The sequence below is a fragment of the Heterodontus francisci genome, chromosome 8 (genome assembly GCF_036365525.1).
Source record: "Heterodontus francisci isolate sHetFra1 chromosome 8, sHetFra1.hap1, whole genome shotgun sequence".
NCBI lineage: Eukaryota > Metazoa > Chordata > Chondrichthyes > Heterodontiformes > Heterodontidae > Heterodontus > Heterodontus francisci.
The window spans coordinates 68,761,771-68,784,282 of NC_090378.1; the positions used below are offsets into that span (position 1 = coordinate 68,761,771).

The following is a 22,512-nucleotide window of genomic DNA, read 5'->3' on the forward strand; positions in this document are numbered from 1 at the left end:
ATAAAACACCTTGGGATTTTCCTAATTGCTGGCATTATGGACTTTTCTGCATTCCAAAAATTCTCATCAAGCTTAATTCTCTGATATGGTCACAAAAGCGTGAGATGATAGACCAGTGGACCTCACTGCTCATTAATATTACAACACATCTCTGCATGGAGATGGCTTGTTGCTTCCTGAGCTCCTATAAAGGTTGTATTGTAAGAGTTCCTCTAGCATGTACCCCATTTTTCAGCTCTTTCTGTTCTGCTGAAGTCTTGTAGAACTCTCTGGATGTTGTAGGACTGGAAAGGTTACAGAGATAAGGAGGGGTGAGACCATGGAGGGATATGAACACAAGGATGAGAATTTTTAAACTGAAACATTGCTGGACTGGAAGCCAATGCAGGTCAGAAACAGAGGGGTGATTGGTAAATGGGACTTGAGGCGAGTTAGGATACATCATGCACCGTTACAGCGAACAACTATAGTAATGGGAAAATATATCTTATTTTGTTGTCAATATATTAGTAATACAAGTGATTCTTGAAGGTTTTTTGATTTTGATAGTGCTATTTTATACCTTCAGATATATGAGTTAATTTTTATCCCAGTTTTCATATAGGAAGGGACAAAAAATTTTCTGGCCCTACAAAAATTGTACTGCCCAATCCCTGAACCTCGGTGACCCACCTCCGAGACTGCCTCCCCTCCCCAACACTCACTCGCCCTCTCCATTTATCTTAACTCGACTGACTCAGCTCCACAGAGAAATCGTTGGATTTCCCGTACCCTCAATCGACAAACTGCTTTGAACATGTGGGCAGCTTGCTGGGTAAGGAGTGCCAATCAGGCAACCGCTGCATCTCGGCGGGTTTCTTGGGAGGAAATTCATCCAGTTACTGTATGCCGTTGGCTGGCAGAGCTGTAGTGTGTGTTTGTGTGTGTGTGTGTTTGAGTAAGAGAGAGGGAGGAGAGGCAAGAACGGGCTGGCAGCAGACTGGAAGAATTTTGTATTCCTGCTTCTCCTGGATCTGCAAAAAATATTTTAACAAAAATCTTTTTTGGAGAGGTCTTCAGTGGTCCCTTTATCCATTGGTTATGTCTCTTAACACCTGGAGTAATGAGACTGGCATGTGCCATGCATGCTTTGCCTATTTTATATAGAATTTAGAACATACAACATGCATAGAGACCTAATTTATACATGTAAATAGCCTCCTGCCTGCCTGAAAGTTGATTCAGGCAAGTAAATAGGCAGACAAGGTTCCTAACAGACCTTCAATTGCTTTCTATTTGGACACTTGGGGCAGGATTTTCCCCCGGGCTTCAAAACCCCAGCATCGAGACCAAATGGGGCCCCAGAGCCCGCATTTGCCAGCAGCCACACTGGGAAACCTATTTTCCCAGAGGCGGCCTCCTAATTGGCCACATCCAAGCTTGCCGTCCAATAAGGGCGATGGATGGGCTCCCGCTGCTCAATTAAAAGGTCGGCAGCACTAGAGCTTCGACAGTTCCACGTGGAGAGTTGGGCACTGCTGAGACGGCTAAGAGAACATGAGGGTGCCTTGAAATAAAGCTGCCCTTGGAGGGGTGACAATTAATACATTTTTTTGAGGGGCCAAGCAGGCAGGCCGCTCGATTGGAGGGGTAACCCCTCCGGCGGCAGCGTTTGGGCCATGGGTGCAACCTCTGTTGCCGGTAATCTTCTCTTTGGGGAATGAAGCCTCTGGCTCCGATGGCCCCCCAAACTTCCACAGGTAGGCCACCTCCACTAAGCTGGTGGCCTCCCCAGGCACAGTCTTACAGCAGGCAGCTGATCCTCATGCTGGCCCACTCCAGGGAGACTTCCTTGGTGGCAGGAATGTATCAGGGAGCCATCCCAGCACGGCTCCCTGCTATTTTCCCAGCTCCCCTGCCTCCATTCCCGCCATCCCGGGGCTGAGAAAATCCTGCCATTGGTATGATTCAAATGACTGATCTCATCTCAGCTCAACAGCAAACTAAATCAAAGATAAATTGATGCTTGGATTCATGATCTCATGGTTCGATACCATGACTGGAGTTTCACCCTCATTCTTGTGAAGAATAGATGGTCCAGCCTATTTTTAGAGGTCAGAGAAGAATTGTGCCTTTTAGTAAGCCATCATTGTTCAGTCCACTAGGCTGGATGGCTCTGAACCCCACAGAGACCAGGTGCAAGAAATGGGTTTCATTCTGTAGCTTCCAAGAAGGACATTTAACAATCTCTTTTTGTTACACTTCCAGTCATATATTAATTCTAAAATGACAGTAACACACCAAAACATACCATGTCAGTAACGCCAGGCTTTCCAGGAGGCAGTTTAGGTCGTGATGGAGGGCGAGGTGGTGGAGGAGGAGGAGTGTTACTGGTCAAGCCTGATGGTGTTGCGGGACGGGCAGGAGATGAAGAACCTAAAAATAAGTAGACGTGGTTTTAAAGTTTACAAGTCACAGGGGGAAACCTCAGCGTGGAGGAGGACTCCTGCTCCTCTTGGCCCACAAGAATTCCTGATAAATGAATTTTGGCAAAGCTCCCTTGGCCTCTTCTGGTCCTTCTGTGATTCCCCCTGTGGTTTGGTTGTCGATGTTGGCCCACATGTAGGACTCCTAAGTCTGGAAAAAGCTCTTCTGGTGCCAATGACAAGATTGGGCCGCATCTTTTGAATATAAAGTAGGCCCCCAATTTCCAGGATAGATGGCCTGCCTGTGCCTGAATTAAGGTGGGAGCCCAGGAACACGCTGAGAATCCAGGAACATGGTGCGACCTCCACACTCTGCTGCCAACCATGTTAACCTGCCCACCCATACTGTTTTTACCAGTTAGTGTTTTAGTGTTTCAAATCTACTCCACTGTATTTCCAGGGGTGTTGGCAGGTCTCTGCTACATTGCAAAATTGGTATTCTTCGTCCATAAGTCACTATGTGTATGCTAGCAGACTATTCCATGATAACTGAGCCCAGTTATTACATCAGCTTCAAGAAAATAAAATTAAAAACACAGTTAGAAAATTGGATGTTGAAGTTCTTGTAGTTCCTTCGGAAGCCACCTTTGGAAGGATATATTGGCTTTGGAGGGAGTCCAGTGTAGATTTACTAGAATGATACCTAGACTCTAAGGGTTCAGCTACGAGGAGAGATTAAACAATCTAGGGTTGTATTCCCTGGAATTTAGAAGGTTGCGGGGTGGTTTGATCAAAGTATTCAAGATATTAAGGGGAATTTATAGGGTAGATAGGGAGAAACTATTTTCGCTAGTTGGGGAGTCCAGGACTGGGAGGGGGCGGGCGTAGTCTAAAAATTAAAGTCAGACCTTTCAAAAGTGAAATTAGGGAACACTTCTTCATGCAAAGTGTGGTAGATGTTTGGAGCTCTCTTCCGCTAGATGCTACATCAATTGTTAATTATAGATAGATTTTTGTTCTCCAAAGGTATTAGGGGATATGAGGCAAAGATGGGTATATGGAGTTTGGCTGCAGATCAGCCATGGCCTCATTGGATGGTAGAACAGGCTCGAGGGGGTAAAAGGCCTACTCCTGTTCCGATGTTCTTTGTGTTTGAATTTTTTTCAAAAAGGGTTTCCTATGATAAACTCTCTAAAATATGGTTCAAATTTAAGCCTGCTTTTCCAGCAAGTACAATATTTATCCTTTGATTTTGCACCTTAATTTTCAAGCTGACTTCAGTTTAGGACAAAACCTTTTTAGTTCTTTTTATTTTTAAATTTTAATTTCTTTTCTCCTCTTCTGAAAGTGCTGACTCTTGTTGCTCTACATATGAGAGGTTAAACAGTAAGTATTGGCAGACTATTCAACTGTGCACAGCATCGCTATCAAGCCCAATGTCCACATGCAGTGGGTGGAGGGAGAATTTTAACTTTCGGCAATAGTGGGTGACATTGAATTAGCCACTCGTACATGTCAGCTTGTGAAGAGAGTGAAGTCAATGGAAGAGAAATTGGGTGTAGTGTGTAACGGGCAGTGAATTCTATATCGCCTGCTTACATCATCACCCAAATTTACCCGCATTAATTTCCAGTAGAATTCACAGGATACCAATCAGGAGTGGGAACCACACCCAAGTTTTTCCTCCCAGCCTAAGGACACCAAAGGCAACTATAGCAGCCTAACTGCGATCAGCTAACTCAACACAGATCAATCTGGAACTTACAGGTCTGTGCGACTCAGTACCACAATAGGCAATACAATTCCTCACCAAGTGATTCATTCCCATCCCCATCATCAGTATTTGTGAAAGAAGATTGATATACAAAAAAATAAAGGCAAAATGGAAGCTGCAACTTTGGGACAAAAAGCCATTTAACCATAAACTTGTTATGGCTTTTAACCAATGAAGAAAATGTGCACGCAGCAAGACACAGATGTGATCTAATTACACAACAGGAGAGGTCTGGGGGAGGTGGTGGAAATTGGCTGACAGGAAGTTGTTTTGGAGAGGTGAAAATTGTAGCATTGCCAACATTCACCATTTACTCATGCTTCGTGCAGAGAATTTACATTAAATTTCCTGTCTGAAGCACATTCACTTCAAAAAGTTTCTACAGATCACTGGGCTCAGGAACAAACTGTGTGTTGCTAACACTGACATGGTTGCATTCCACCCCTCGCTGCAATCAATAAAACTAATACATATCAGAGTTCAAACCTGGGACCTTCTCAGCCAGCATGGTTCAGTGCCATGGCAATTATCCATCAAGCTATCAGGCAAGGTCAAATCTTATTGTGGTTCTTATGTTTTATTTATATTGATAATGCTGCACTGACAGTAATAAAGTGGCAATGTGACATCAACATTTTATAATAATTACAAAGCTATGAACTTTGCGTCTCTGACGATGTCCAGGACTCGACTGTGTAAGCCCAGACAGCGGCCATTTGAGGCAGCAGAAAACAAGACCTCCATCTTATTGGCCCTCCAATGGATTCAGCAGCACCCAAAGAGAGGAGAACAGAACTCAAGTTTGCAAGTCCCAACATCAGCCATGCTGTCCTGGTGCTGTATCAATACCATAATAATGGGGATGGATTGAAAAAAAGGAACTTTTTAACTGACCACAGGTATAGTCCCTCCCTAACAGCACTGTGGGTGTACTTAGACCAGATGGACTGCAGCAGTTCAAGGCGTAAGTTCACCGCCACCTTCTCAAGGACAATGAGGGATGGACAACAAATGCTGGCCTTGCCAGTGACATCCACATCCCATGAAAGAATTTTAAAAATCCCACTTAAAAGCTTCTGGTATATGTGATGTTTGTCGATATACTTTAGAGAGATAAAAAATCCAACCAACCAATCTATTACCAGATTTTGTAAGGTTTTTTTAAACTATTGCATCTTGTACAAACGGCCATTCTTTGTGTTTGTGCAGTGAGGGGTGCAAGCTTACCTGACTACGGGAGTATTGCATCTACACCTAACCCTGCCCTCACCACATAGCCACACGTGCAGATTTTCCTAGTAGACAGTTGGGACAGGAGGGTCACTAGATAATAATTGGAAGCTGGAAGCTTGGTTAATATTTCCTGTCCATTGCCTGGGGAGAGGGGAGAAGAGATATGGCCAACTGTAGCACTCGGGCAACTCAACAGTGGTTCAATTATCAACTGAGCCATCAAAGCACACTTGGAAATGATGCTTAAAAAGTAACAGGAACACAATTCTCACAGTTTATGCTGCTTTTCTTAATTCATTGATGTGTTGCTGAATTGGAACACATTGCAGATTGCAATATCCTGTGTATAGCATAAGAACCTGTCGGCCAGTTTCAAATCAAGGATAGAGGTGAAGCTTTTGTGGGGAGGGGCGGGTGGAATGTCACTACAGACTCACGTACCTTCAAAAGAACACAAAAATAGCAGAGCTTAGCACAGAATGGTAAAGCACAAATACAACAGGACAGAAGCAGGTAGAAGCCAGTCATGTTGCTGCCATTGAGGCTTCTCAGTGGAGGCAGGCTCCAGTGTGGACATGCTAGTGTAGTGTTTAACCGAACACCACGTACCACTGCTGCTGGACACGCCACTGCCTGAACTGGGTCCTGGAGAAGATACCACTGTCCTGTAGGTAGGAGGTGGAGGGGGAGGGGGTGTGGTCTTTTGCCCCATAGCGAGTTCTTTCAGGGAGGACGACGACTCGCTCTTTTCGCTCTTGACCAAAGCCTGCTCAGAAATTTTTTTCTCACTTCCATTGTGGTCGAGAGGCACAGAAATACTTGGAGGGGCATCGACGGGCCTCTTTTCACTCAGAGGCACTGGTGAAACCTCGTCTCTGGCAGGTTGATCAGAGAAATCGATCCACTTGTTCTTCGACAAGACGACTCCAGATCTGGGAGAGACAACTGGGCCAAAGATATCATCCAGGTCACTGATAGACAACAGTTTTTCAGGCTGTGGCTCTGCTTTGCCCTGGTCATTCCCTACAGTCCCATGGGCTGAATTCGGTAAAGGTTGCTGCGTTGCTGCATCAAGGTCTGACTTGGTGCCATTCAGGTTTGAGTGGTCTTAAGTTCAAAATTCAAGAGTAGAAAAATCAGGAATCAAAAGAACAAAAGATTAACGACAAAGTAAAACCCAAGAACATACATTTAGTGTCAAAATACTGAAAAAAATTAATATTAACAAAAGAAGCAGATTTGAAACATCTTTTAAAAAAGGTGAAGAAAATTGATCTTTCTTAATGCTCTGCTCCCCCTCTCCGCTTCTGAAAGCACTGCGCCTTGTTGCCTACCCTCTGGTACTTTGCCCAACTGGCCATTCTTCATGTCTGAGCCTAAACAGTGAGCAGGTTATTCCACCATGTAATGCATGTCCTCAGCTGAGGACATTCCAGCAGGGGACACTAAATACTTTGGTGGAACCCTGGCATTTTTTTCCCCCTGCTCCTTAAGGGGTGTTGAATCCTTTGTAGAACCCCTGCTACCCTGACTGAGATCAGTTAACACAGCACATCAAGGACTGAACCTGGGATTATGCTGGGGTGCACAGCTCAGTTCTACACATAGAGGCACACTTACTGACTGAGTGCACTGGGGGAACTTCAAAATACATTGTTTTTGAAAGTCTGAGACAAAGGATTTAAGATGTAGCAAAGAAACGACCTAGATTAAGTACTATAGAAATTGGAAAATAGTTTATATGAAAGTGTGAACTGACAGATGCATAAAAATGGCTGAAAATAAAAAAATAAAAAGTCATTTATAATTAGAGCAGTATTTCTCCTCTGTGTTTGCATGTTATTTTATGGCTATATAGAGTTACATCAAGTCTACACCACAGAAACAGGCCTTTCAGCCCAACTTGTCTATGCTGGCAGTTATGTTTCACCTGAGTCTATTCCATTGAAATGGCTGTACAATAGGTAAATGACTGGCTTGCCACATGATACTCAAGTGCTACAAATGCCTACCTGAACCCTCTGCCGATGGTGATCCTGTGCGAGGTGGCGTGGCTGGGACATTTTTTGGAGGAAGTGGAGGAGGAGCTGCCAGTAGGGAAAATCACAAAAGGCAAGGTGTGAAATCAAAGTGAAAGCATTATTTGTTGAGATTTACACCATTTGAAGACAAAAGAATAATGACGTTTACAATTGATTGTAATATCTCACATTGTAGATCTGCTGTTGTAAATCTCTGGATTGCTGCTGTAAACTGAAACATTATTATTTTTGTGGCACACTATGCATGCTACACCAAGCAGTGGCCACAAATGAACAATACTCTACATATCAAGTGAACAATAAATGAACAAAACACTACAGAATTACAGAATTGTTACAGCACAGAAGGAGACTATTCAGCCCATCGCGTCCACTCCGACCTTCCAAAAGAGCAACCCACTCAGCTTCACTCCCCGCAACCCTGCACATTCTTCCTTTTCAGATTACATCCAACTCCACCCCCCACCCCCACCCCCACCGAGTGCCTCAACTGAATCCTCCTCCACCACAGTCTCAGGCAGTGCACTCCAGACCCTGACCACTCGCTGCGTGAAAAAGTTCTTCCTCATGTCTACATTGAAATATTTAACAAAGAACTGACTTTTGCATTCAGGAAATGAGTACCATATCAGAAATAAGCTGGAGGAATAATTTGCAATCATAAAGCACATTACAACTATTTTAAGGTTTAGTCACTGTTGATGTGCGTGCAAACACACCAGCTAATTTTGCACAAAGCAATCAAATGAATAACAATTAATTATTTTATAGCAGTCTTGGTCTCAGAGCACCAAGAGAACTCCTTGCTTGCTTTGATAAAGTGACACTGAGGGCTGAATTTTACCAGCCCCTCGACGCCACGGGTTGCGGCTGGGGGGGCTGGTAAAATTCTGCAGGGCGAGGCCCGCCTCGACCCCCGATGTTGAGAAGGTGGCAGGCCCTTCATTTAAATATTTAAATGCACGATAATATGTAAATGAACTTACCTGCAGGCGGCGGACGTCCCATGCCGGTTTTAGATTAGATTAGAGATACAGCACTGAAACAGGCCCTTCGGCCCACCGAGTCTGTGCCGAACATCAACCACCCATTTAGACTAATCCTACACTAATCCCATATTCCTACCAAACATCCCCACCTGTCCCTATATTTCCCTACCTCCTACCTATACTAGTGACAATTTATAATGGCCAATTTACCTATCAACCTGCAAGTCTTTTGGCTTGTGGGAGGAAACCGGAGCACCCGGAGAAAACCCACGCAGACACAGGGAGAACTTGCAAACTCCACACAGGCAGTACCCGGAATCGAACCCGGGTCCCTGGAGCTGTGAGGCTGCGGTGCTAACCACTGCGCCACTGTGCCGCCGTTTGTGCCTTGCGAGCCTTTGGAACTCCACACGGAGTTCCGAAGCGAGAACCTGGTGGGGAGGGGGGAGGAATAAAGTTTTCAGGCTGGGTGGGGTGGGGGAGCAGGGAAACCAATTTTTATTGGCTGTGGGAATGGTGGCAAGGGGTTGAAGGGCAAAAGTTAGAAGGTTGGGGGCAAAGTTCAGGTAGGGAATAATGTAAGTTTTGCACATATCGGGCAGTGAGATGACCATTGGAGGCGAAGGTTGGCGAAGGGCCTCCATCTCCTAATTATTTATTAGAAACAGATTATGTTCAATAAAACTTTAACAATTTAAATCTGTGCTAAGGGCTTTAAACCCTTTAAATATGGCGGCACACCTGCATGGTGGCTGCGGAAGCCGTTGCTGGGGACCCGATTGCCGCCCCGTCTACATCATCGGGGGCAGCCGCTCCTCCCCCTCTATTTAAATTAGCCCCCGCGCATAATATCGCAGGGGCTGTGCAGCGGCACTTCCATGTCGAAAGGCCGCCGAGTTCGAAGCGCGGCGCACTAATAAAATCCAGCCCTGAATCTTTTGCATCCATTTGAGCAGGCAGATGGGGCCTCAGTTTAATGTCTCATCCACAAGGGACCACCTCTTAACAGTGTAGCACTCTTTCGGAATCCCACTGAAGAATCAGCCTCGATTGTGTGTTCAAGTTTGGGAGTGGCGCTCTAATCTACAACTTTCTGACTTATTGGGCTGGATTCTATACAGCCCTCGACGTCAGGATCTGTGGCAGGGGGTCCTGAAGATGGCCCTGGATGAGGCCCGCCACAGATCTCGACGCCAACAGGGCCTGGCCCAATATTGATGGCAGTGGTGAGGCCTCCTGGCGGCCCCCCCCACTACCTGGTGACGGGTCCGCAATTTAAACATTTAAATAAATTAAAATACCTGCATTAATTACTCTCCCTTCGCCACCCCCCAACCCCTGAAGGGGGAGGGGGGAGGAGGTAAGTTTCTCAGTGAGGTTGGGGGGGAGTGATGGTGGGGAGGGGAACAGGATCAAATTAACGTCATGGCTATAGGGGATGGTGGGAAGGGTTTCAGTTTAAAGTTTTTAAAGTTTATGCAGGTGCGGGGGGGGGGGAGGTGGTGGGGGGGCGCAGGGGGAAGGTCAGATGGTAAATGTAAGTGTTTTGTGGGGGGCAAGGGAAAATAATTTAATTGTTATTGGGGGGGTGGGAGAGGGACAAAAGAGATGTATTTATTTAATTTCATTTAATCTTTCTTTAAATAATTTACTTTGTAGGGCAAACAGCCCTTTAAAAATAGCAACTGACAGCATTGCTGGGACGGACAGCCCACCCCCTCCATGTGATTGGGGAGGGCAGCCCACCCCAGCTATTTAAATGAGCTGCCGCACTTGGAACCGTGGCAGCTCTTTGGCGTGTGGCCCGCACAGGCAGGCTGCCATTTTTTTCGCAAATTGGTGGCGGGCTTATAGAATTCAACCCACTGAGCTGAGACCGACTCTTAATGGATATTTCACTTGCTAAAAAAAGGTAAATGAAAACAGCGGAAAAGAAATCTAAAGTAAAAATACACCTCCTCCCTGTAGTTGGTAAATGCACTTGCCAGTGTGTGTAACTGAGTCATCCAGACCCAGAAAGCTCCAGATTCATTCCCTGGAGAGCTGGCAACTATCATCAACTGACTCTATATGAGGACACATTGTTTCAAGTTCTGGGTCTGAAGCCACAAGGGGAGTGCAGCGCAGAAAGACCAGAGGCTTCTTCCAAGCTCAGAACTAGTATCATCCATCACTTATTTTTCTTTTTCCTCCTATACACCGATTCACTGGATGATCTACAGGCATGCACTGCATTGTAGTAGCATAACACATAGGCCCCGACATCTGTCCTTGTAGTCTCTGGAACTACTTAGTTCCCAGATACCATGTTGAGGAAAAGGGGGCAGAGACCAGCTACATTAGGCCTCCTATCCTTTAACATTGCCCTGGGATTTCCTAGACTTTCTCAGTTCAGAGGTCCTGGACCTAATATCAGGTGCAGGAGCAGGGAAGCTGTAAAATTAAGTATATGGGGACACTCTGGTCTCCCTGATTCACTTCCCTCGCTGTGAAATAGAAGAACACCCACCTTTAAGGGCACCTGAAGGAGCGGCCATCTTGTCTTGTGCTGAACCCTTCCCCCGATTTGAGGGGGCCAAGTAGTAAGGTAAGGGAAGCCAGAACCTTTCTCTTTCAGACGCCACATGAATCTGCAGGCTGCTTTACTGCAAGATAGAGAAATTGGCTGCCAGTCCTACAGTTGCAGGCTTGAGAGACCTGCAGCTATGTTAGTGTTCTTGTTCCGATTCCTGGTACAAGGCCCGTCCAGGAGGTGGTTTTGCTCCGGTGCTGTGACCAGACAGTGCTAATGACCTAGCCCACCAAAGTCAGATTCCTGAGGCCTGGGCAGGCACAGCATCCTTTGGGTGCAATGAATCTATTCAGAATCCAGGAAAAAGGAATCTATGGACTATCAAGGCCACAATACCTTGCCGTGTAAACTCTGTTTCAAAAGCCATTATTCTACCACATATTTTCTCATTCTATGATGGCCATCAAAAGGAGACCACAGGGGCAACTGTCCATCTGTCTCCAGTACCTCACAGCATCCTGCATCATTCACTCTGAGGCAAACACCAACACAAATACATCTGGGAATGTGAGTGTTTGTGTGGGTGGGGTCGGGGGGGACGTGTGGAGTGGTGGTTGGGGAGAGGTTGTCCCTTAGTGAATTGCAGAAGGGAACACTGGACCAATGGCAAAAAACCAGTAAGGTGGAGGAAGTGGATTCAGATTGTGAAGGAGCAGAAAACTACTGATCAATCAACCATTTGGGTTCAGGAATTCTGACCTCACAGGGCTTTCCTATAAAAAGATTTGTATATCTGACATTTCAGAGCTTCATTTGTGAGTATGCAAAGTCTGTGGCAACGACAGAGTCCACTAGCTGAATCTATGCAGTTGTTCTTGATCACTTAAGGGAAAGGCATTGCAACAACATTTATTATTCGGCCAAACCGAAGAACTGAGAAGCAAGACAACATCTGCAGTGAGCTTCCAATGACAGAGGTCCTCAACCAAGATGCAGTTTTTGTAATGAATGCTCTGACTGGAGCTATGGCATATTGCACTGGTGGGAATGGTATATCAGCTTTCTTTATTGGGCTCATGTGTGTTTGGCAGAAAAGGCTCTTAAGAATTCTTGATTAGAGCCCGCTGAAAGGCTCTTGTCTTATTGTATAAAATAGCATTGAAGAGTTGCCAATAAAGTCACACATTGTCCTCCACCTGTCAGCGGACCAGATATGTCCAACACAAAACTGGGGCTGGATTTTCATTCCGGGGTTGGGAAGCCAGCGCCCGGGACAGTTCTGGATCCCAATTCCATGCCACGTCAGCACGGGCCTAAATCGCCCGGGGGTGAGTCCAGTGCCCAATTAGCGGACGTGCCGGAAGCGTCCTGGAGGCAGGACGGAGTTACACAGGGTGATTATAAAAGGCAAGTAACAGCTAGGAAAAGGCTTGCCATTTCCTGCAGGTATGGAGCAGCAGGCAGATCAGAGGGCCAGTGCTGGCATGTGCATGCGTTCCCGGGCAGCCAGTTGCAGTGTCAGAGAGAAGAGAGATGCTCTTCCCAGCATCCGGAATGAGAAATCCGCCCAGAGAGACCAGAGAGCTTGGATGGTGGTGGCCACGGAGATCAGCAGCCAGGGACTTACCAGAAGGAAGTGGATCCAGTGTAGGAAAAGTTTCAATGGCATCTTATGGTCTGGTAAAGTGAGTGGCCAGCCGCACCCAGATGATCGGTCACCAACTCTGTAAGCAGCAGAATGCATATGAGCTGACCTTACAGAATGTCCATGGTTCTCCCTAACATTGTCAGTTCAAGTGTCCAGTCACAACACAGACACAGCCACCCTCACATATGGGGTGCTATTCAGATGGGGACATCACTGAGGTGCACATCAGCTCACATGTATATCATGCCGGAAGAGATGAGGGAGGGCAGCCTATTGATGAATCATTCTCCTCTCATCCTGCAGGAGGAGAGACCGTAGCTCTCAGGAAATGGCCAGAATGGGTGGTGGTGTGGCCCAACGGCACACTTTGACCCCAATGGAGGAGGCGGCGCTGGAGATCGCCAGGGTGTCCTCGAGGCAGTCGCTGGGGGATGGCGAGATGGGAGGCCGTGAGCAGCAGGGTCATTGGATAGTTTTATCTTGAGGTGAAGGGCATGGAGGAGACTCCTGCCCAATGTGTGTTGTGGATCTTTGACCGCTGTCATCTGAAGGAATTGTTGTGCTGGGGCACCTGTTGAGCAGGATGAGCCCTTATTTCTACTTTCTTGTGTTTCCCACAGGGCCAGTTGCAGAGGTGGAGCTGAGTGCACCTGCCCAATCAGCACTGCCATCCTCGGCAGGTGCAGACTTCATGGAACAAGCACTGTCACATCATACCTCAGTACCTTCCATCAGTGCAGACACTCACCTTGGTTGGACCCCAGAAGAGCATAGAAAGGGGAGCACTGTATGAACCCCATGACACACATCAGCAGGAGGAGGAGGGACAGGCTGAGTCAGCTGTGGGGAGTCCCCCTCTGAGGATCGAGGACAGATTAAGCGATGCTCCACTGGGTGCAGATGCTGGGTCTTGTGTGTCCCAAACCAGGAGGGTCTTCCTAGAGAACCAAAGGCAGATAGGTTCCTGTTTGTCAGAGTTCCCTAAGGCCTTGAGGAGCCATGAACAGGCAATGAAGTCGTCCATGGAGCACATGTGCTCTGTCATGACCCAGGGATTTGATCACATGAGCTCCTCAATTGAGAGATTGGGCTACTTCTTGGAGGGCCAAATGCAGCACCACTGAGAAGGGTGCAGGAGCTGATCTGCACAGGAGTGAAACTCCCTGTAGCATAATCCGGTCAATGTCGCTGATAGCGCAGAGGGACTCAGAGTGGATACCAGCCTCCTCCCAGTTGGTGGTCTCATTCAGCATCCAAGGGGCCCAGGAAAGGGTCGAGACAGTTGAAGCGGCAGTGAAGGGGTACCGGTGTTGCTGTGTTCTTCATACAAACTTACCAATCACACACTGATGAATGGTAACAAATACCTTGGGTTCTTTTAATTGAAGACTCACAATACTATATGCAAGTTACAGGAGAATTGTACATACACATCTTACTAGGGATCAACACAGCTCCTACTGCTGTGTCACATGCTGTATGACATCACTTCCTGCAGTGATGATGTACACTTACTATTTACATATTCCATTAAAGCAATATCACAACATACCCCTTTTTCTTTAAGTAGAAGACTACACAATAAGAATAAATCACATAACATAACAGGATTGTTGTGAACACTATTTACATCAAAGTTAGACCTCCATCCATCATTTAAGAGGTCCTAAAAGGTATAGGTGGTTTACTAATAGGCCCAGACCTCTTAACAGTAAAACTCCTCTGAGATCTAGAATCATCACTATGGTGCTCTTGACTTGCAACGTAGATGTATGGATTTTCTACACATTAACACTATGCTGGTTATCTTCACTGTGGACTTCCACAATTTCACTCTTGGACCTTACCAGCGAATGTATTCTCACTGCTATTGGAGTATTGGATAAGGGCAATCCCCTTAGTTGATGTGTTCTCCTCAACGCTGCCCCCTTTGGTGTTATGACTTTGTTTGATCTTGGCTCGCTGAAAACCTTAGATACCTCTGCAAGGAAACAGGTTCCTTCGGTTGGGTAAAAAACTCAAACCTTTTGCCCCACATGTAATGAGTCAATTTTGCACCTGCATGTTGATCGTGTGTAGACTTCATCTTCTCCTGCTTCTGCAGTAGTCTTTTCTGTACTGATGCAAACCTGGCCAAATGATGACTCAGAAGTGTCGTTCTGATCTGCTTCCTGAAAATGATTTTGGCTGATGGCAGTAATCCCATGTCTAATGGTGTTGTCCGTCAATGTAACATAGTAACCTGGAAATCTTGCTGTGTTTCCCTGTCCTTCATAATAAGCAATTTAACCGTACGCACTATTCTCTCGGCAAGACCATTGGATCTAGGATAATGTGGCGTGGCTGTTACATGGTTTATTCCCCACTTGGCACACATATTCTGAAATGGTTTGCCTGTATATTGTGGACCATTATCTGATGCAATCTCCTCCAGTGTACCAAAAAGACTAAATATAGCATTCATTGTATTCGCTACAGATATGCCTGACGTATCCCTCAATTGTCTAATGATTGGGAATTTTGAAAAATAATCTGTGATTAAGAGGAAATCGTCAACATGAATAGTGAACAGATCCATTGCAATCCTCAATCAGGGATGCAATGGGACCACGCGAAGGTGTAATGGTTCCCTGTGCTGGTTTGGCTGATGCACTTGGCATGCCTCACACATTTTCACAGCTCTTTTGATGTAGCAGTTAATCCCAGGCCAGTACACAGTTTCCCTTGCCAGGCGTCGCGTTCACTTGATGCCCATGTGGCCCTGGTGCAACTATGACAATATATCCTGATGAAGTGATTCAGAAATCAGCACCTGCCTTCCTTTAAATATTACTCCTCTTGAGATACCTAACTCTCCCTAAATGGTCAAAAGGATCTTAGGTTGTCTTGAACCTCCTGTATCATATCAGGCCAACCATCGACAATAACTCACCAGAATGCACAGGAGTACAGGAGTAGTGAAGTCTTGCTTCAATTGTATAGAACCTTGGTTAGACTGTACTTTGAGTACTGTGTGCAGTTTTGGTCCCCTTAACTTAGGAAGGATATTATTGCTGTAGAGGGAGTGCAACGAAGGTTCACCAGACTTATTCCTGGGATGGTGGGACTATCCTATGAAGAGAGATTGGGGAAACTGGGCCTGTATTCTCTGGAGTTTCGAAGAATGAGAGGAGATCTCATTTAAACCTACAAAATACTTGAAGAGATAGACAGGGTAGATGCAGCTAAGATGTTTCCCCTGGTTGGGGAGTCTAGAACCAATTCTAGAACAATTTCAAAATAAGGGGGAAGCCAATTAGGGCAGAGATGAGGGGAAATTTCTTTACTCAGAGGGTTGTGAATCTTTGGAATTCTCTACCTCAGAGCGCTGTGAAAGCTCAGTCATTGAGTATGTTTAAAGCAGAGATCGACAGATTTTGAAATACAAATGACATAAGGGGATATAAGGATAGTGTGGGAAAAAGGCATTGAAGTGGAAGATCAGCTATGATCGTATTGAATGGTGGGGCAGACTCGATGAGCTGAATGGCCCACTGCTGATGTTCCTAATGCCTTCAGCAGTGGATCTTTGGCTGTTTCTTCTCTAAGCTGGTTGCACTTGTACTGTCCAAAGCTCATCGAGTCAACATTAAGTACATTTTCAACCTCTATATCCATACTGTCAACTTGCAGGTCTAATGAAATATCCACTACTTTCTTCAGATTCGACAATCGGCTCAATGTGTTCAATGTAACCATCTTGTTCTGGTTTATCATGGACTTCACAGTCATCTTGCTCCATATCAACTAGTTCAGTCTTCAGCTTTTCCTTGATGTGTACACTGTACTTCCTAGATGGGTCAATTGAAGGAATTGCATCTGGTCTTAAAAGCAAAACAGCATCACTTTTAAAACTCTCCACAGCATCAAATCTGTCTGGGTACTTCAGCTGTAAGTCATGGACTTACTTGATAGGGTCATTTTTAACATTTTCTTCCACCAATGGTGTATTGTTGATTTTGTGTATGGTCCAATTTTGAGCTCCCTGCGCACCGGTAATCCTGCTACTGCCAGACCATTTGTGTCTATCAAGTCGAAAACCTGCAATAACCATGCAAACTTACCACAGCTGTATTTTAATGTCAGTGTACTGATACAATGGATTGGTGACCCATTGTAAGGTGCCAACCTGGCTGTCGTAGGCTGTACCATTGACTCCCATCAGTCAAGATACATGTCTTTTAAGATTCTTAATGACAGAATGTTGGCACTAGCTCTGGTGTCTATCTTGGCTTTGAGCATGTGTTTGCCATTCTTGTTTGGACACAGAATGTTAATTGTAGCAAAAGCCTCTAGCTGTGTGACCGCATCCATACATCGTGCCACATTAACAGTGCAGAAAGCCTGCTCGCTTTCAAGTTGAAGAGCTTTCTCCACAGCATCTTCCACCTGGTCTGTCCTGTTACCAACATCATGTATGTGTCTGTGCTTGCATTGACTTCTGGCACACTCCTTGTTGCTGCTTCAGTATGCTGACCACACTGTCAAAGGCAGATTTCCTGCACTGTTGTCCCCAATGCCCTATCAAGCCACATGCCTTGCAGTGGTCTTGAAATGCCAGAAAATTCTGCAGCTGGTATAGGAGACTGCACTGCCCACAGGATTTATTCTGTTTTGGCACCTTGGTCACTTTGCCAATAGTCATAGCCACACCCAAAGCCTTCAAGTGTTACCTTCCTGCCACACTGGCTTCACACTTCCTACTGTCTTTCAACAAGGCGTCGATATCATGCCTTTCCTTTTTTCCAATAAGTCTCTCTGGAATGCTTTGATTGGCGTTGAAGCAATGACGAGTTCCATGATTCTCTCCAACAACACGGCTTCAGAGAAATCGCTGTCTCTGCCTTTATCAAACTGATCAATTGACTCCTTAGGCCATTAACTCTAACCGGTGGATCCTGAAATTCACCTTTACGTGGAGTTGATCTTCCAGAGTACTCCAGAGCTTCACCAGGTCTTTTTGATCCGCGTCGGATAGACCTGATGTATTAATTCGATAGGGTCCCTCATTTCCAATGGCTATTTTAATCTTCACTGCCTGTATGCCAGGGTCAGTGACGGATAAATCTAAGAAACATAATTCCACTCTCTGGTGAAAAAGCTTATTCTCAGCTAGGGCATCTGTGGTCTTCCAATTCATGATGGGAAATTTAGTGGTCATCATTCCGAATGCCCTTGCTTCTCAAGGATCATTCTGGTTTATAGTGGGTTGGGTTTCCTTCAAGGGAAATATGAAACAGCAGAACTGCTGTGCCTGCAGCTTGAGTCTTCGCCATGCCCAGCCTGGGTTCTGTATCACTGTAGCTCTGTGGCACCATGGCCTGTATTGTACACTTTTTCTTTAGGTCTGCCCACAAAGCTGTTTTCACCAGGAGCCACACCATAACGCCCCAGTAGCTTTGCAACTTTTCAGCCCAATTCCAAACAGAATTTATATTTTTCCTGAACACCAATCCGGTTATCTTCCTCATCAGTTACTCACTATTTTATCAAGCACTGATCCTCAAGGGTACTTCTACCTCCCAGTGTCTCACTGTATTGCTTCTGCTTTTGTAGCAGGCCACTTGTGTTATCCCAGTTTCTTTCTCTGGCTTCTCCCAATCTTCAGACCGGCTCAACTCTTGTGATATCTGCACTGAAGCGAATCACCATGGTTCCAATCTTCACAGTTGTCCATCGACTTTACTGCAACGTGGTCTTCAAAAATGCACAGCTGCCACCATATTGTGTTACTGGGTTCTTCACACAAAGGTATCAATCACTGTCATGTTCCCACACAATCCTAACCTCTGAACTATATAATGAACTTAGGAGGTAAACCCAAAATGGACACTTTACTTGTAAACAAAATGGAATAAGAAGTCAGTTGACCTTTCTTTTCCTGCCAATACACGTAGAACTACAAGAACCCTGAGCTATTTTTCATGCCCGGACAAGTCTTGGGGAAGTCATTAAAATACAAATGGCCTTTATGGACACATTAAAATGCAAATGACCTTTTCTGTGGTGATAGCTGCTTCTCTCCAACTGATTGGATTAACAACACTGTCGCAAACCTTTTGACTCCAAACTCAAATTCCAAAGGGTGTTTCGAAAACCAGCTTGATCAATGTGAGATGAGGATGGATGATACCTGGACTCCACTATCTAACAATGGCCTCACCATCAGAAACCATTTATGAGGACAATGGAAAGAGAAACTATGACCACATGACAGAAGCTAGGTTTCTGATAAGGAGCTTTAGTAAAGATATATTCTGGGCAGACAAAGGAGACCCATCTATGACATCGAAGAGAAAGGACCCTGCCTAAGATTACCAGCTTTGAACTACATGTTTGACCTTGAACTCCATATCTGAGGAATCATACCAGGACTTTGCCGTTGACCTTTGGCTGCAATATAACAGGAGCAGTGTGCAACAGCGCATCCATCTTCCTGAACCTCCCAAGTCTTTCCTCAGCGGACGAGGGAAAAGATTACAGGCCTGCACCATTTCAAGTCTTCACCCCAGGGAAACACACGTTTAACAGAGGCCACTTTTAAATCATCAGACCTAACGCATGGTGTCTTCATAATCTCTATTTTTTCTTGATGGTGTTTTATCTGTATGAGTGTGAATGGGTGTTGTTGCATACATTTTGTGTGTTGTATAATAAACAGATAACTTTCTTTTAAACTTACAAGAAAACCTGTCATTTGTCTGTTCTTGACAATTAGAGCACTCGAGTTAAAAAATACTTTTAAAAAAAAACATTTTCTTCTGGTAAAAAAGGGGGAACATCTCTCATCTGTCACATCACACACTGATAAATGGTAACAAATACTTTGGGTTCTTCTTTTATTGAAGACCCACAATACTATATGAAAGTCACAGGACAGCTATGCATACACGTCTTACTTGGGATCAACTCAGCTCCGAATGCTGTGTCACATGCTGTATGACATCACTTCCTGCAGTGATGATGCACACTCACTATTTACATATTCCATTAAAGCAATATCACAACAGGCATCACCCTACAGCCCTTCACCACCTCTAACTCAGGAACCAACTGTGTGTCAAGGCCCGGTGACAGTGGCAGCCCCTGCCATGGTGCAGGTGTGGCAGCCTGTGGAGGAGCGCCCATGGGCACCTCCAAGATGAAGACGGAAGCCATGGGCATCTCAGCCAGAGGCAGAGACTAAGCAGCAGGCTGCCTCCACCTCATCCTCACCCTCACCACAGAGGGAGCACCCTGTAGCAGTGTTAGAGAAAGAAAAGCAACACGCTGTTGATTTCACTTAATGGGTCACCAGGGTGCTTTTCAGCACATTTGTATGCTATGATGTATGTTATTGATGTGTCATGTCAGAAGAGGAATGTAGCATTGTGGAGTGGGTGGGGGTGGGGGAAATCGTGGGTCCCTGGAAACCTTACAATGTCTTGTGATATTGGATAATGTTGGTGGAGGAGCCCTCATTCTGCATGCTCATGACTGGACCTCGCAGGTACAGGTCACACTGGTTTGATAGCTTTCTATGTTGGAAGGTATGTTTTAGAATCATCAGCCATAAGGGCTCAGGGGCGAGAGGGTGAAACGCTGCTGAATTGACGTAACCCTTGCAGCCATGCCAGCCTGCAGTTCACCCTGCAATCTGGGATGACATTGGCGGGTGTCCTGTGCTGCCTGGTTGCCGGCCACTTCTTCAGCGAGCCCTTCCTCCTCTTTTTCCTTTTCACAGTCCTGCTCCAAGTGGAGTGGCATTCTAGCTCCTCCTCTTCATCCATCTCCAGACCTCTTTGCGTTGTCATGTTATGCAGGATATAGCAGTCCACCACGTTAAGGGACGATCTGTCTAGATTATATTGGAGGGTACCACTTGACCGGTCAAGGCAACAGAACAGCATCTTCAAAATGCCAATGGTCTGTTCAACGCAGGTCCTTGTTAGGAGATGGCTTTGGTTGTAGCCTCTCTCCATCCGTGTCTGTGTTTCAGATGGGCATCAGGAGCCACCACTTTAGGGGATAACCCTTATCCCCCAGCAGCCACCCACAGAGTCTGGATGTGGGCCTGAAGAGGTGCAGCACCTGAATCTCTAGCAAGATAAAGGAGTCATGACAGCTGTCCGGGAACAGGATGCACACTGCAAGACTTGCCTCCTGTGGTCACACACCAGCTGGACCTTCAATGAGTGGTAGCCTTTTCGGTTCAGGAATCTCACTGGCTGGTCTGTCAGTGCCTTGATGGCAACATGGGTGCAATCGATGATGCCCTGGACCGGAGAGGATCCATAAATGGTGGCAAAGCCCACAGCTCTCTGGACTTGCACTGGCCCATCTGTGTCAAAGTGGATGTAGCCCCCGCCCTCCAGAATATGGCATCCATGACATAAAGAACTTAAAATCATTCATCTGTTCAAACATCATGTGCCTTCATTACACTATCTTGATAAATTGTATTCATAGGTTTCAAGCCCCCTTGCCACAGCCTGTGACAATCTAAGAACATAAGAAATAGGAGCACAGGTAGTTGATATGACCCCTTGAGTCTGCTCTGCAATTCAATACGATCATGGCTGATTCTCAACCTTAACTCCAGTTTCTTGCCCACTCCCCATATCCTGTGATTCCCTGAGGGGTCAAAAATCTGTATCTCAGCCTTAAATATACTCAGTGATGGAGCATCCATAACCTCTGGAGTGGAGAATTCCAAAGATTCACAATCCTTTGAGTGAAGAAATTTCTCAAGATCTCAGTCCTATATGATTGGTCCCTTATCCCAAGACTGTGCCGTCGTGTTCTAGATTCCCCAGCCAGAGGAAACAACCTCTCAGTGTCTACCCTGTCAAGCCCCTTCAGAATCTTGTTTGTTTCAATGAGATCACCTCTCATTCTTCTAAATTCCAAACAGTATAGGCCCAATTTGCTCAGCCCCTCATCATTGGACAACCTCTCATCCCAGGGACCAATCTAGTGAACCTTCGCTGTACTGCCTCCAATGCAAGTACATTTTTCCTTAAATATGGAGACCAGAGCTGCACACAGTACTCCAGGTATAAGCTTATGATCAGACTGCTGTGAATCTCTCAAGAGTAGCTCAATCCCAAAATATGGACTGAAATATAACTACAGTAAACAAAAAAGTGAAGGTATATTGTAATTGTAAATAACATGCTGCAGAGTTCAGAGAAATGTAACACAGGATGGTTCATCTTATATTGGTGTCTTTTCTCACCAGTAATATGCATACTGCTGTTAACAACTGTTTAATTACATATTCAGTTCAAATGTTTGTTCTCTATACTCTAATGAGCCTGTGGCAAAATTAATGTGGTTGCTGTGAACTTACTTCCAATAGGAAACGACCGTGTTGACAAAGATGATTGTCTTTCAGAATCAACAGCTTGGAATGGTCCCCAGATCTCAGGCTGATCAATGACAGCTTTAAGACATGCACAAAGTCAGCCAAAAGAATTAACACAAGGCATAAATACACTGTATAAACAATACATTTTATAACTACTAGATTGCATAAACTCTACAGTTCATCAGAGGTCCGCGGCCAAAAAATTCCTTGATTCCAGCAGCTAAACCAGGATTATGCCAAACTCCTTGCTGGAGTTTGCTGTGTCAGTGAGAGGACTGCTTGGGCACTACTTGGACCTACCCGTGTCTGCTGAAATGTCTGCTGCCTGCCCACAGAGGCTGCCTAACCTGCTGAGTATTTCCAGCTTTTTCTGTTTTTGTTTCAGATTCCCAGCATCTGCAGTATTCTGCTTTTGTATCAATAATCTTGGATTGGGTATTTAACAATTTGCACCATTTTCTGTGAGTCAACTTGGTTTTTAACCACATAAGTACATGAGGCGCACACACAGTGGCGCTGTG

The 22,512-nt window shown here is 45.5% G+C and overlaps 1 protein-coding gene across 1 annotated transcript in view; it reads right to left on the bottom strand.

Moving 5' to 3' along the window:
• Positions 1-22,512, bottom strand: part of sgip1a (SH3GL interacting endocytic adaptor 1a) — a 182,431-nt gene that overhangs the window by 54,047 nt on the left and 105,872 nt on the right. The window contains exons 14-17 of the mRNA XM_068038061.1: positions 21,974-22,066; positions 7,425-7,499; positions 6,022-6,519; positions 2,291-2,415 (exon numbers count right to left, since the gene is read on the bottom strand). Of these exons, the coding sequence (XP_067894162.1) occupies positions 2,291-2,415; positions 6,022-6,519; positions 7,425-7,499; positions 21,974-22,066 (791 nt within the window). The remainder of the gene's footprint in view (positions 1-2,290; positions 2,416-6,021; positions 6,520-7,424; positions 7,500-21,973; positions 22,067-22,512) is intronic.